General features: G+C 42.8%; 1 protein-coding gene across 2 annotated transcripts in view; it reads left to right on the forward strand.

Moving 5' to 3' along the window:
* Positions 1 to 4,888: 4,888 nt before the first annotated feature.
* Positions 4,889 to 16,429, forward strand: part of DLG5 (discs large MAGUK scaffold protein 5) — a 230,194-nt gene continuing 218,653 nt past the window's right edge. The window contains exon 1 of one of the 2 annotated variants that reach the window (XM_030568783.1): positions 4,889 to 5,813. In XM_030568783.1, the coding sequence (XP_030424643.1) occupies positions 5,498 to 5,813 (316 nt within the window). In that variant the 5' untranslated portion in view covers positions 4,889 to 5,497. Of the gene's footprint in view, positions 5,814 to 11,552; positions 11,673 to 16,429 lie in introns of those variants that run through there. The other variant, XM_030568784.1, reaches the window with a different exon arrangement.

The raw sequence follows: 16,429 nt of genomic DNA on the forward strand, positions 1-16,429 counted from the left end.
ACTGTCGATTTGCAGCCACACTAACACTAATCCGATATGGTAATACCGATTTTAGCACTACTCCTCTCGTTGGCGAGCAGTACAGAAACCGATATAAAGAGCCCTTTATATCGATATAAAGGGCCTCGTAGTGTGGACGGGTACAGCGTTAAATCAGTTTAACGCTGCTAAAATCGGTTTAAACGCCTAGAGTAGACCAGGCCTAAGCGATAGAAGGATGGGAGCAGTAAAACCTTTTTAAAATGCCATTTGACCACAACTACAGCCTTAGAGCCCTTTAAAAGAAATCCATCATCAAAATGTAACTGACGTTACAATATGGATGCCTCACCTTACTAACCTTAAATAGTATTATGAATTATTTTAGGGTCAGGCCCCAGTTATGAAAGGATTAAGGAAGGAAATATTGTAGACTGGCATCATTACAGGGACAGATTTAAAGCTGGTTTGTTTTTATACTGATGGAAATTTGCAGTTTGTGTGTTAATGAATGCAGTTATTAGGTTTGATGTCAGAATTGCATGTTTAACCTTATTGGGCAACTTTCCATAGTTTTTAATTTAGTTTTCTTTTAAATAATGCATGTAATTACACATGTTTGTAGTAGCATTTCACAACCTTAACTGTTAGCAAACAAAGATTTTTATTTGAGGATTAACACCAGTATCAGGGATGATTCAAGATGTTGAAGAATAAACAGGGAAGTAAACAAAATCACCATGCGCATTTCCATTTGCTAAGCACAGATATGTTTGCTAAGCATGAAAACTAAATCAGAAAAGGAAAAACATTTCATTTTCAAACTCCTAAGTGTAGATTACAAACAATGGCACAAACATGAGTGGAAACTATTTAAAAGCACGATTGTCCTTTTAAATACTGCAAGATTGCATTGTTACTTTTAAGTCTAGACAATTGTCACAATCTCTGATTCCATTTCTAGCTGTGCTAATGCAATTATGGCAAAGGGCAACAATACAAGACAACACTACCATTTGCTAAACTACATACAATGTCATAGCATGCTGTTAGGGGCACTACTCCGGGGAAGGTGCTGTCTTTCAGATAAAATATAAACCTGAGGTCATGACCGCTTATGGTCATTAAAGATACCATGATATGTTTCATCAGCTTCTTGCAAAGTAAGGTACTCAGTTCCAGTGATGGTATCAGAATCTAGTCCTAAATAACTAATAATATTCTGCCTGACTTTCACCTTCTGGGCTAAAGTATTGTGTACAAGTACTATTGCTGTTACACAGCTGCTATGTTTCATCCTACAGCAAGCAGCATTTTATGGGTGACTGAAGTGATCTCTATGGATACATCTACAGTGCAAACCCCTTCCCCCCTGCAGTGAATCTCAGAGTCCAGGTCAACTGACTCAGGCTCACATTACAGGACTTAAAATAGCAGTGTAGATGTTCCAGTTCAGGCTGGAGCTCTGGCTGTGAGACCCACCTCCCTTGCCAGGTTTCAGAGCCGGAGCAGAAACGTTTACACTTCTATTTTTAGCCCTGTAGTAAAAGTCCGAGTCTGTTGACCTGGGCTCTGAGACTTGCTGCCACAGGCTGGGCTTTTTTCCCGCAGTTTGGATGTTATTCATAACAATATTTGGGTTGAAAGATAATATGTAAATGTAAGGTATTAATCAGAGCTGGTCAAAAATTTTGTGATGGAAAGCTTTTCCATTTGAAAATGCAGATTCATCTAAATCTAAATGCTTTCCAGGAATGTCTTAAATTTAATGAAATTTCATTTTGGAAAAAAAATATTTCAGTGAGGTCTGAACCGAGCTTCAGTTTTGAAACAACTTTTTGTTTTGATATTTATTTTACATGATAAGCTATAATATAAAATTAATACAATAAAATAAAAATAAAATGATTGAATAACGTTATCAAAACAAAACGTTTTGATTGACCCAACATTAACTTTTGTAGAAAATTTTGGTTTGCAGGAAAGCCTGGCACTTTAATAGAAGCCAGGCTCAGCTTACCAGCTAGGCCCCAGCTGATGGTGATACGTAGGGCCCTACCAAATTCAGGGCCATGAAAAATGCCTCACGGACTGTGAAATCTGGTCTCCCACCATGAAATCTGGTCTTTTGTGTGCTTTTACCTTATACTCTGCAGATTTCACAGGGGAGACGAGCATTTCTCAAATTTGGGGTCCTGACCAAAAGGGAGTTGCAAGGTTATTTCAGGGGTTTGCGGTATCACCACCCTTACTTCTGCGTTGCCTTCAGAGCAGGGTAACTGGAGAGCAGTGGTTGGTGGATGGGTGCCCAGCTCTGAAGGCAGTGCCCCACCAGCAGCACAGAAGTAAAGGTGGCATACCATACATGCCATCCTCACTTCTGCGCTGCTGCTGCCCAGCTCTGAAGGAGCTCCACTCTGCAATAACTTTGCGACCCCCACAACAACTTATTTTTGTGTCCGGACCTCTACAATTACAATACTGTCAAATTTCAGATTTAAATAGCTGAAATCATGAAATCTATGATTTTTAAAATCCCATGACCATGAAATTTACCAAAACGGACCCTGAATTTGGTAGGTCCCTAGTGATAGAGCAACTTAATGATGAAGAGTAACCCCAACAACTGGGAATCAGGAAGGACTACTTACATAGTAAAGTGGAGAATTCAGTCTAGAGGAAAAGAAATTGCAGAGAAGGAAAGACTCTTTTGCTGGTTGGAAGGGCATGTAAAAGCACTTTAGTGGAGCCTGAGAAGGATGGAAGACTTATTAGTTCAGAGGAGAAGGGGGGGAGCCAGAGGCCTGAGACCCAAAGGGAGGCTGTGTTAAGTACAGGCTGCAGGTAAGCAGTACAAGGGGGCTTAGAGATAGGAAGTGGCCTAGGAAACAGCACTACCTCTGAAGAAACAGACCTAGCTGCTTAATCAGGGACCCTGCAATAGCACTCGAAGTAGCCAGTAGACCTGGGTTCCCCTACCAGTCCCTGAGGCAGGAGAATGCAAGCCCAACTGCAGGAGCAGATGAGGATCCTGTGGGGAGGCCCTGAGAGAGGGTCAGTAAAAACACTGCAGTAGAGCCCAAGAGGGGTAGAAGAGTTTCTTGGAAGTTTTAGCTGTGACCTTTTGTTAGCTCGGAACTTTATATCACTTGGCCAGAAGGCCAGGCTACAGAAGATGTGATGGAGGGAGATGGCCTGTAGGAGGTGCCAGAGGCAAGGGCCCCATTCAGCATTGCACCCTGACACAAGGAGGTGCTATGGCTGATGAGTGTGCTATCTGACAAGGAAACTTCAACAATTGTTGGTTTTATTCTGATTTGGACCAACAACAAATCTTGTAATCACAGTATTTCTTTTGCAATAGACATTCCAGTTACTGCACTGCTCAGTATTAATAGTGTCACCAAATAGGCTAATAAATCTGGTCAGTTGTGCATGAGCAGCTGTGATATAACCGTTCCAGTAGATGGCAGTGGCATATCCACTCAATCTCATACCCTGTGAGTGCCTGAAGGAGCTTTGCTCTGTCATTCATTTTTGAAATGTATTTGGTACAGGATGTAGGAGTACACTCCCTTTTCTTTTTCAAATCAAATCCTTTCATCTTTGGCTCAAGTATGTGGACAGTTTATTTCATCGTACCTTTTAACTTTTCTACTGCCACCCACGTTCTCTCTGTATCCTTTTTTTTTGAGGGGGGGAGATGAGGGAGAGGAGAGAATAAATTGGAAGACTGTCTCCTCCCACATGTAATCTTTCTGTTTCCTTGTCAAAGAAAGACCAAAGGGCAAGAATAATATTGCAATGAAGGGGTGGGCATGTGTGCACCATGACTCTCTACTAGGCAGAGTCAGAACTGGCCAGCTGCTTGTCATATGCCCCACACTGCTAATGGAGTTTCTTCTTTACTGTATTGGGGAGCCTACCCTGTTGGAGCTGTTTGCTCTCTCACTGTGAAGTTCTGAGTGACCAAGGCATACTGTAATAGTCCAGCTGGCCATGTGGGTCTGTCCAGTATCATAGTCTGGATAGACCCACATGGCTAGCTGGATATTACGGTATGCCTTGGTCACTCAGAATTTCACAGTGACAGAAGAAACTGCTCCAACAGGCTACACATTACAAAAACTCTTATTTACATGTTTGTATTTAGCTCCAGAGTGGGGAAAGAGAATAGAATAGAAGGGACCTCCCACCCCAGTCTCTCAGGCGGGGAGACAGCATTCCCTGCTTATGTAAGCCATGCCTGCTACGCCAGGCCTGGGCAAGGGGCTGAAGAGAGAACCCACCCTCCCTTCAGCTGACTGCTTTTCCTCTCTCTCCCCACGAGAGATGGGATCCCAGGGGTGCATTGTGTGTGTGTGTGTGTGTGTGGAGCAGAGTCTCTCCCCCTGGGAAGATGGTCTCCCAGCCAGAGAGGAGGTGTCTAGTTCTTTCTCGGGAACCGATGCCCCAGCCAGAGAGGAGGAAAGGTTAGCAGTGCGGATCGAGGCTGGGCTCCCGGAGGCGGAGAAAGAGGGGGGCTAGCAGGACTCCTCCCCTTCGCCCGTGCTAGGTGCCCCGCTCCGGGGAGAGGCAGAAGCTGCCGCCGGAGCCCCGCCTCCCCTGCCCGTACATGGCCTGGCGGGGAGCCCCTGATTGACAGCCGGGTGGAGGCCGCGGAGAGGAGGCGAGCGTTGCCGCCGCCGCCGAGCTATGGCGGAGGAGGCTGCGGGGAGCCGAGGGGGGGAAACGTAGCCGGGGAGCCCCGCACAGGACTGGGAGGAGCGCAGTAGGGAGCAGCCGCCGCTGGCCTGGCCGCTCTCGGCCTCCCTGGCGCTGGGCGGGCCCCGGGGGCGCGTTCTCCTGCGGCGGCCGGGGCGGGGGAGGCGAGGAGTATGAGCTGGGGGGAGCGGGGAGAGGCATGGCTGCAGCCTTGCCGTGGGGCGGCCAGCGGCCCCGCGCAACCAACATGGCTGCGGGTGCGAGGAGGCGCTCGGCGCTGAAGCCGCCTGGCTCCCGGCAGTCCCCTCCTTGCCCCGCGGCCCCCGGCCTGTAGCCAGGGGGTGGGGAAGCGGTTCGAGCAGCGGCTCGGGACTAGGGGGTGGCAGCTGCAGGGGGAGCAGCCGCCTTTATCTCCAGCGCCTGCCGCAGGCGGAGTCTGCCCGGCGGAGAGCAGGGAGGCGGCCGTGGGGAAGTTAGGCGGCCGGTCGGCGCTGCGGGTGTCGGGTGGGGGGAGAAGAGCCGCAGCCTGTGCCTGAGCCCGGGTCTGTCCTGGTGGAGAGGAGCCCGCAGCCTCTGTCTGGGTCTCAGCCCCAGGAGTAGCCAGAGGCGGGGGAGACGCGGAGCTGCCCGGGGGAGCCCGCCAGTGCAGGAAGAGAGAAGCGCCGCCGCCGGACAGCATCTGTCCGGGCGCACCGAGCCGTGGGTGGCTTTGCCCGTCTGGGGTGCGGGGAGGGCAGCGCGGTGCTCCTCGGCGGGGTGGGAGGGAGGCAGACAAAGTTCGGCGGCTGGCTGCCCTGGCTCGCCCGCAGCGGCCATGGAGCCCAAGCACAAGGAGCTGCTCGCTCAGTGCCGCCAGAGCCTGGCCCAGTCCATGACCGAGGTGGACAAAGTGATCGAGCTGCTGGAGGCTGCTGGCACCCTGAGCCCCCGCGATCTGCACGAGCTGCAGGAAGCCGCCGGAGGAGGAGCGGGGGGTGCCAGCAAGGCTGACCGGCTCATCCAGCTGCTGCTGGCCAAGGATCGGGACCATTTCCAAGACCTGCGGGTGGCCCTGGAGAAAACGCAGCCTCACCTGCTTTCGATCCTCTACCTGAACGGGGTGGCGGGGGCGCCGCCCGGAGAGACGGCTGGTGAGTGGGGGCGGGAGAGGGACCGGCACCGGGCAGCGGTTGCTGCCTCGCTGCATTTCCGAGGGGCGAGGGAGCGGAGCTGCCCGCCTGGGTTGTGCGCTTGGCGGTGTCCAGGTGCACTCTTCTGGGGCGAGGGGTAAAGGGCTCGCTGCCTGAGTGCCTTTTTTGGGGAGGGAGTGGTGGTTCTGGATGCCCTCTTAGAGCTGGAGTGTTGCAACCTGGATGGCTCCCTTCCGCTGGGGATACGCGAATGGTTTGGGTGGAAACCAGTTTCTGTCCTTCCACATCCCGATTTTCTTAAATCAGGAGGAAAAACATTAGGATGAAATTTAGGCAGATGCCCAGCATTGGCCTAGTTCTACCACCCCTTTAACTCAGTAGTAATAATCCTGTGATGCGCGTCATCCAGAGATCTTGGCGGTCTTATCCCCGTTTTACGGATGGGGGAACAGACAGGAAGGTAAAGTGACTTGCCCAGGAGGACAGTGACAGAGCAGGGAATCAAACCCAAGTCTCCTGAAGCCTAGCCCAATTTTTGGCCACTAGACCACATTGCTAATATTAATCAATGGGAGGAGAAGTAGGTCTACAGGGAGCACTTTTGGAGAGACCACTCTTAATTAAACTGTGAAAATACCTAAGCCTGGATACTTAAAGGTAGTTAAGATCGGTGGGAGTGAGGTGCCTAAATACCTTTTAGGGTCTGGGTCCTAGTCTTTTATTGCTTATATTTTCTTCAGACTTTAGGTTTGAGGGTTTATTTTGGTCTGTCTTTTTGCTCCCAACCGTTTTTTCCTTCTTCAGGAAGATATGCTGCTGCCTGTTCCCAAGTAATAGTAACAGTGTTAGCATTTACTGTACCTTGCATTACCTTCCCAAAACAGTTACATAATTATTTCATTCATACTTTCATTATTACTGTTCCTGTCTCTGGAATCCTGGGACCAGTGAAGACTAAGCTGTGTCCATAGTGTTGTTTTGTACACTGCCTGTTGTTTGTAAACTCCATTGAAGTTTAAAATGGTTAAAGTTTTGTGAATAGTTGCAGCTGTGAAATTGTTTCTTTTGCAGATTGAACTGTGCTGGCCTAATAAAACATGGAGATTTTTTGTACTTACTGTTTGAAAAGAATGGCAAATGTTTTGACTAGCGGTCCAGTTTGAATACAGATACATTTGGATCTATATTATAATAACTTGTATTTGTTGGGGGAGAGGAGAGAGAAAACATGTTTCATTGTTCAGTCAGATGGAGGTGGGAAGTTTGAGACTAAACTTCCTAGTTTGTCAGACCATCCCCAAAACCAAGTTAGGACTCTATCAGAGAGTCTTTTTGTAAAAAAAAGATGAAGTTGGTAATATTGAGGCTTTATGAATGCAGCTGTTCCTCCAAATTAATGCTACTACAATTTATCTAAGTTTCAAGGCTGCATTGTAGATTGGCTTTAAAGAATATGCAGTTGTTAGAGTAATGTGCAGGGGCTGTTTTATAGTGGCTGTCATGAACATTTGGCTATAAGGAAAAAGCTTTTTTACATCCAAGGTGGATTTAGACAGGGTGACTTACCTGTTTACAGTGAGGAAACTATCTTTGGAAGGTGCTTTCTGGATCATGTAAACCATATAATTTTTTAGGAAAATTGAAGCAAATTGTCTTAAAAATCAGAGTCTTAAACTTGCCTGTTTCACCTGGAAAATATTTATGGATTTGCCTTTATAATATACACCATCACACTGTACACCATACTTATAGCTAACAATTAAAAATAAAAGTTTATAATAAACATAGAAAATGTGGTTGTTTTTTTAACATCACTATATATTATAATATATGGTCTCCTCTATTGAATGTATATCAGGAGTTCACAGGAACAACGAACCTCAGGACTTCTTATATTGTGTGGTCTGACATCAGTGGAAGTTGAGGGCATGCAGTGCTTTTCAGAATAGGACCCATAATATTGTATATGATGCTCAATATGGGCTTGTTTGGAAGCTGCATTTAATGAACTGTTGGTACTGAACTATTGGAATTCCCTAGTCTTAAGAACAAAATTTAAAAATGGGGTGGATGTATCCACCATGTGTGATAATACAGTGTTAATAAACTGAGAGTAGGATATAGAAAGTGTCATAATACTGAGATCCCAAGGGAGGAGGCATTTGAAATTAATAGGCAAAATTAGTTCCTTTCTGCATGAACTCATGAGGCTATTGTTAGTAAGAATATACACCTGGTACACCTTGTATGTAAAATGAGATGTTCATGTTGACAAACACTTTTTTCAAAACATTTTAGTTTTTGACAGTAAAAAATCAACCTTTTTTGAATTAAAATTTCATCTAATTGAAACTGACATTTTTACAAGTTAGTACAGAAGAGATTATTAAAGTGACTTTAACAGAGACAGTGGTCATGTTTGGTAAAAGATTAAGATCCTGATCCTGGAGTGTGCTTAACTGTGCATACCTGAAGAGTCTCATTGGAGTCAGTAGGACTAACTCATGCATAAACTTAAGCACTTACATTTTTGCAGGATCAGGACCTAAATTTTCACTTGCATACTGAATATATTACAGAAAAAGAGTTAATCTTTAATTGTGGCCACCTAGAAGGGGCATGTTTGGTCCCATATTTAAAATTTTAAAAATGATCCTTATTTTATATTAAATTGGAATTGAATCTGCTTCACACTTTGCCATTTACATAGTTGTCTTTTTGCACTTCTGTTGATTGTGGATAATGAAATTAGACTCATTTTCTTGTTCTTATGTGGGTTGAGTTGCTGCACTGTTTGGGTAGCAAATACTGAAGGAGGCATGGTTAATATCTGAACAAAAGTGTTCAAAATTTAAGAAGTAACTAGTGAAAACAGTTCTATTGATCCATTTTGTAAAATGCTTTTATTAAAAGTAAGATAAAAACTAATTATTGGGCCTAAGCTAAGTGTCCCTTTAATTTAATATAAGGCATCTTCCTGAATTAGTTTTTCAAGTTACTATTTAGAGTTTGGCTAATGAAGGAATTTAGGACAAGCACAATTAAATTATAGGCTTGTTTGGCAGAGGCAAGATTTATCTGCAGTGTATATCTTGAATGCTTGTTGGAGGTTAAAGTAACATGCAGTAGACTGCTTACATATAACAAATTTGGGGGTCTGTCTTTTTTTTCTTTGTGAGAGAGAGAGGCTTAAGCAAGTAATCCACATCAACATTGATATAAATTCTAGACATATCTGTCCCACTTGCCTGGTCTCCACGAGATTGCTAATCTGTTGGTGTATTGCAGTGGTTTCCAACATTTTGTTCATTTGTGGAATCCTAAAATATTTCAAATGCAGGTGTGGACCCCTTTGGAAATCTTAGGCATGGTCTGCTGACCTCACAGGTGGGAAAACCAGTGGGTTATGGTAACAATGGCCTTTTGTGGACTGCTTAGACATAGTCTGCAGACCAGTAAACAGCTGTTTTGAATGTTTTAGGGAGAGATTGGGAGTTCTAGTAATTACTAAAGGACTTGTAAAGCAAATATATCATGATCCAAGTTAAAAGGAGCTTGCTTTTCTTTATAGCATTTTTCCTAGCTCAGCAGCTATTAAGATTTGAATACATGTTGCACATTTACATCTTAAGTATCAGAGGGGTAGCCGTGTTAGTCTGGATCTGTAAATGCAGCAAAGAATCCTGTAGCACCTTATAGACTAACAGACGTTTTGGAGCATGAGCTTTCGTGGGTGACGTGCATCTGACGAAGTGGATATTCACCCACGAAAGCTCATGCTGCAAAACGTCTGTTAGTCTATAAGGTGCCACAGGATTCTTTGCTGCATTTACATCTTACATTGTGAATGATAATTGGTTGTGCTTATTTTTTTAAAAGTCTTCTGTGCAGATTATTTTAAATTTATTATTGTGATATTGTGTTATAAGAGGACCTGGTTTTAATTTTAGAGTATTATGCATGACAACAATAATTGACAAGAAATAATATTCTGACAAAGCAAAATTAACACAAACTCAGTGCTACATGCTTTATTTTGCTTAGTGATAGTACAGGCACCATATAGTTCTTATGGTATCTCCCTTTAGAAATTCATTTAAGATAATGAAGAAAATTACAGTATTAGGATTTGCTAATAAATGATTTCAGTTAATACTTCTAAATTACATTATAAAATTTAATTAGCCAAGACTGCATAGGCTAATTAAAAGATCTGGGCAGATGGATCCTTGCTATACAAATTATTTACATTAATTTTTTGAAAATGTCCATTTGAAAATCTGTGTGTGTGTTTTTGGAGGCATTGTAAAACCACACTGAACTTTGTGTGTATGCTAATTCTTTCTTTTAAGCTATTTATCAGTTGTTCTTCCTATATTTTTGCACATTCTTATCTTATGAACTTCTGAGTTTTAATTAAGTAGCTGACTTGGCAAGGTATTTTTAATCATATAGTGGTTGCATATCTTAATAGTATAGCTTTTTTCCCTTTTAATGGGGTATTAAAAGACTACTTTCATGCTTAAGTATCTTACTGAATTGGGGCAATATTAATGTTGCAACATTAATGTTGCGAAATCAGATAAATTGCAAAAAAGTGTATTTAACAATATTTTTGGATATGTTACATCCATATGTATTTTATGTTAATAGCAAACAGTATATGAAAGTTTGAGTCTAACAAGCAAAACAGAAATAAAAACACTACAAATGTAGCTGCTAAGTTAACACTGAGGGAGCAAGGATACCTTGTGGCTTTGGAGTGCTTGATATATCAAACCCATTTTTTTGTGCTTCATTTTTATGGTTTTCTAGGGGGAGAAAGGAAACTGTCCAGAACTACTTAGGTTGCTGAGCTTGCAAGTTCTCTGCTGCTGAGTTAATGGGTTTGTGGCGTTAAAAGGTGCCCTAATCTCTGTATTCCAGAGCTAAAACAGCTTGCTGAACTTAAAAGCCCCAGTACATACACCCTGTTCAAAGCTGTTAAGCATGTCAGTTTCACAGTTTCTTTTTCCTTTAACAGCTGAGCTGGTAAATTCTTATAAGCAAACAACTGCTTTTGGTGGTGGAGTGTGTATGCATCTATCTTTGTTTGCTGCTAATAACATATGGAAGTTTTTAGTATGCACTTTCAGTACTATGTTTCAGATGCTCATAACAGAACACATACCACTGATTAAGGCCTGTGTAACAAGTCTTGAGACCAGAAAACACTAAAAGCCAGTGGGACGAGTTGTGTAAGTAAAGTTACACATGTGCTTAAATGTTTGCAGGTCTGGGGTGTAAGTTTGAAATTCAACCATTCACTCATTGGAGAGTTTCTCTATGGGGATGGGGGATAATTTTGTAAACCTAGTTCAAAAAAACAACTGAAGAGAGTTGCTCAAAGTTGAATTATTAAATTTTTTTAACCATCTTTGGGCAGAGACCAAGTGTTAATCTCTAATCCAACAGGTAAAATTTAGAAATCCTATAAGTGTACAAAAATATTGAGGTAAAAGGGAAATTCTTCTTGTTTTAGGTTTAGAGGGACATTGTCAACTTACTGCAGTCAATTTAAAAAAATGAGTAAGTGACTTATCACCCTGAGCCACCCAGTGAGCTTTTTTGTGGATTACTGTAATCTTTATTTTCTTTTAAAATGTCTTTCCACTCCCTTGCTGCTATGTGAATAGAGTGAGTGAGCAGTGGGGCTGGGAGCTGCTTCTTCAGAGGGTAGTGATGAATGAGAGAACAAAGTAGCCCTGAAGTGACTGACTCCTTCCCCAAAGGGATACTGGAGATAAAGAAACCCAATAGTCAGTTTTCTTTATCTGGAAGGAGAATGGGGAGCAGAGAGCCAGAGGAACCAGTGAATTGGTAAGTGAATGTGGGTGGAAGATTTGAGGGAGTGACTGTGAGAGAGAATTGGGAGGATAGGTAAAACGGAAGTAGTGGTGGACATACTGTAGGGCAGGGCTGGTCAACCTGAACCTGAGAAGGAGCCAGAATTAACCAATGTACATTGCCAAAGAGCCACAATAATACTTCAGCAGCCTCCCATCAGCTCCTCCACCCCGCACCTCCTCATCCCTCCCTGCACATCCCAATTAGCAGTTTTGTGGCATGCAGGGAGGCTCTGGCGGGGGAGGAGAGAGGGCACAGCAGGCTCGGGGAGGGGGCAGGAAGGGATAGAGTGGAGGCCGGGCCTGTGGCAGAGCCAGGGGTTGATCAGTGAGCACCCCCCAGCACATGGGACAGTTGATGCCTGTAGCTCCAGCCCCAGAGTCAGTGCCTATACAAGGAGCTGCGTATTAACTTCTGAAGAGCTGCATGTGGTTCTGGAGCCAGAGGTTGGCTGCCCCTGCGGTAGGGGAAGGAGGAGGAAGAGAAGATAAGAAAGTGGGATGGGAGAGAAGGAAGGATGCATCAGATGATGAAAACATGCATTATGACAATGAAAAAGAGAGAAGTGAAGAGAAATTTCAGAAGTATGTGTTGCAATTAAATACAGTTGAGTGTAACAATAAACAGTGCATACTGTTTTCATTCCCTGGAAATAGGAGTGAGGTATGTGGGGCAGCACAGGTATTTTTCCATCTAGTTAGTAGGTATCAGATAAACTTCACAAACCCTATTGCAGAATTCTTTAAACTACATAGCTTAGAAGTTATGCAGTTGCTTAGGCAGCATTCAGAAAAGACTACTTTGTGGTGGGGACTAAGACCCTTTGCCCTACTAAGTGCTGAGTGAAACTGACCAGGTATTTCCCAGCCAGCTTGGTAGCAACCTTCTGGTTTCTTGATGTTCTCAAATTCTGAATGTCTGCTCAGATTACATATATTTTGAGAGAAGCTAGACGTATGTCAAGAAGTAATATCAAGTTGTAGCTGCTTGGAAGTGGTCTAATGAGCTCAAAGAAGGAAATTTTGCTTCTTAGTAGTTTACAAATACCCAGGGAACTACTAAGTATAAGTACAGTTAATAAGTTTTTAATAAGATTGTTGAAGGCTTCTTTGCAGCTAGGCATTTGCTGTAATGCTTATCCAGCAGTGACCATCCTAGAATGCATAGTAAAAATTCACAGTTTCTAAAAAGAGTGCTCCAAATCAGTAAGGGAAATGAATCACCTGTGGAACTAGCTGTGGTGTTTGTGTTGCAAGTAAGGATTGCGTTCCTCAGTTTTCAGTCAGTAATGTAGATATTAGAATGTCTTCACTCCTCTGGGTTACATTGTGTTTTCATGTGGCCTTTTTAAAGGCTGCAGTGGCCCCTCTGGGAGACCCACCTAGACTCTGGCAGGCGACTCTCATTCCAGAGGTATCAGACTATAGTTCCAGCCTCTTTCCTAGACTCTGGGGAACAGTATTGGGTCAGAACAAGTCCCTGGGAATAGTGGCTATACAAGTGATGCTAGAAGACTGGGTTCTGCAGTTTGAACTCTTGAGTATTCTTTTCTCTCTGCTGTTTGCTCTGACCTCCTCCTGCTACTGTCCAGTCTCAATCTCCCTTCCCTTCCAGTTTCCGTCTTTCCTTTATGGTCATTAATCTTCCTGCTCCCTTGCTCTTATTTTCATCTTTCTCCTCACTCCATTTTTGCTCCTTAATGTTATGACATACTTAAAAATCCTCAGCTTACCCAAAAGCTATGTAACTGTCTAGATGTCAATAATCCTGAGTGTTTGATTGTGTGTTGTATCCCTCTTTCCCCTTCCTTCTTACACCTGTTATATTGTAAAGTCTTGGGGACATGGATTTTGTCTCTTCCTATATGTCCACACAGTGCCTACTGCATTTGGGCTGCTAAAGTAAAATAGTAATCGGTTGCCAAGCTTTTCTCTAAAAGCTTTCTTGATAACTACTCTGCATACTTGATTATGAATCCTTTCCTTGTACGGATTCTCTGCAGTATTGATGATAAAACCTATGGAGATCATTATCTTTAACATGAGTAATGAAAGCTGCGATAATAAATTAAGATGGAGCATTATTTTAGGCTCCTCTGGGATTCTCCGTGGTGACTAATCGTAATCATTTGGAAGCACAAGCTGTGACCCACTTTTCAAAAATCAAAATACAGCTGGCAGGTTGGGGGTTTTGTCTTTGATAAATGCCCTTGATAATAGGCCTGAATCTTTCTGATGTAGAGGAGAAGAAGTCGGCAAGTTTGTACTCATTGAGCTTCTGCATCTGAGGCAGGATAATGCTCTTCCTTGCTCTCTCTCACTCCCTCTCCTTCCCCTCAGCCCTCTCATGTAACTGCAAGCGGGGGTTGGCTCCTGAAAACCACAGCTTTTTGGAAGCGAGAGCTATTTGTGCACAGGCCTTGTATATCTAAACTGTTCCTAAGCTGGTTCCCAGGTCCCACCCTTGGGTGATATCTTAGCTAAATGCTAACGCTTCTCAGCATCAATTTCATGATGGGAATTACCATAAGCTAGGGGATGGCTTACAGTATTGTGGCCATGGTCATACCCTATGCTGGGAACCTGGTTCCTGCAAAGGAACACTTTCAGAATTGGAAAGAAGTTGATAATAGGCTGCAGAGCCAGCAGCTTCTCTCATTCCTGCAACCCTTCTCCCATACAGATGTGCTGCTTTCTGCAGGGGGCCTATGGAATGGAGGGGCCTATAATTGGGGTCGAAGTTCTTGCAGGCTTTGTCTCTCATAAATGAATGTTTAAGGTACAGTAAGTGAAGGATAATGTATTACATCTGAAAAGCCCTTTCCTTTTCCAGTTGATGGCAGTGAGGGCAAGAACAGACCCTATATATTTAAATTGTATAATATTTTAAGAAGTTAATGAAATGGACCCATGCTTGACTTCTGCTGTAACTCACTTATGTGTAGCATAATTGGCTTCCTCTAGATAATTGATTGTTTTAGAAAATCTTGAATTGTTTTTAAAAAGTCAGCTGATAAGGAGCTGAATTTGAAATGAGACATTATGGTTTAATTCAGCATGCTTTCCTTGCACGTAACTAGGCCTATAGTTAGGGAAACAAAGCAGAGGAAAACGTAAAGACAATACAGATTTCTGTTGGCAGGGCAATAGAGGGAGAGGTTCCAGGGTCCTGCTCTGGCAAATTTTTACATACTTGCTATAAATTCCCACTTGTTAGATTTATAGAGAAATTGCTTTTGTAGGTAAGATGACAAAAACAAAAACAATCTCCAAATGGGCCTTCTAAAGCCATATTCTAACTGGCTCTTTCATCGTAAGCCAGTCAAGAAATGTTCACCATATTTACTAGTCTGATTTTTTTATACAAACTTTTATGTAAAAATCTTAACTGAACCACCATGAGTTGTTAATCTATCTCATTCGTATGGGTATTCACTCCAACCCCCCTGCCTGTTCACTCTCTGCTGTTCACCAGCCTGGCTTATTGGCTCATCCAAACATAACCCTTTGTCCTGGAGACAGTTATGCATGCACTTATCCTCACTTATGTTAGTGGTTGTTCATGTGCGCAAGTGTTTTCAGAATCAGGTCCCTGGATAGTAAATTTGTTGGGATGAGCTTTGTCTTCAGTGATGCACCTATTGTACCTTTGGGCATTGCAAGTAATGAAGCTATGTATTTGGATTGCAGTACAGTAGAAACTCACAGTTATGAACACCTCAGGAATGAAGGTTGTTTGTAACTCTGAAATGTTTGTAGTTCCTAACAAAACATTATTGTTGTTCTTTTAAAAGTTGATAACTGAATGTTGACTTAATATGGCTTTGAAACTTCACTGTGCAGAAGAAAAATATAGCTTTAAATATCTTAATTTAAATGAAAGAAGCACAGAAACAGTTTCCTTAATTTGTCAAATCTTTTTTAAACTTTCCCTTTATTTTTTTTAGTTTTTTACGTTTAACACGATACTGTACTGTATTTGCTGCCGTTTTGTTTCTAATGCTGCCTGATTGCTTACTTCCCATTTCAAATGAGGTGTGTGGTTGATGGGTCACTTCATAACTCTGAAGTTCTACTGTAGTACTCAAAATATGCTGGTCACTTTCTGAACACAACAGAAGACCCAAGCCCTACCCCAAAGGGTGTATGGTCTAAATAATAGTAAAAATTTAGTTGGGATTCTAGAATCATTGGGTATTGGTAAAATATGTTCTATTAAAATATCAATGCATAAAAATCCCAGAGCCTTAAGTTTTGATGTTTTCCACTTAGTTTTGTTTTTGTCAGTAAAGCTGTTGTCACTGCGCATAAACACTAACATATACAAATGTTTCATTACTATATATGTGATCACCACGTTTTAACAATCCAAATTGAAAATTACTATTCCCTTGCTGCCTCTGTTCTTTGAAGTCAACTTTCCTTCCGTGTCTGCCTGTCATTTACCTGTGTCCGTTTCCCTGTGTACAGTTTTCTTTCTCCCATTTTCTCTAAATTTTCCAGTTTTCCTCTTGGTGAAATAAAAATTCAAGTCCTTGAGAAGAAGTAGTTATAAAAAACCTGAATGTACCATCTGCCTTTGGACTCTCTTGAGGTGTTGGCCTTTTGGCCTTATTTTTGTGATTCCAGGTCCGCTTTCCCTCTCTCACCTTCTCACAGAAGGAGGGGCATGGTCAAATGTCAGTGACTTCTGTAAATGGAGCTTGTTGGGATGCTCACAGATTTTCTTCT

The sequence above is a fragment of the Gopherus evgoodei genome, chromosome 7 (assembly GCF_007399415.2).
Source record: "Gopherus evgoodei ecotype Sinaloan lineage chromosome 7, rGopEvg1_v1.p, whole genome shotgun sequence".
Classification (NCBI taxonomy): domain Eukaryota; kingdom Metazoa; phylum Chordata; order Testudines; family Testudinidae; genus Gopherus; species Gopherus evgoodei.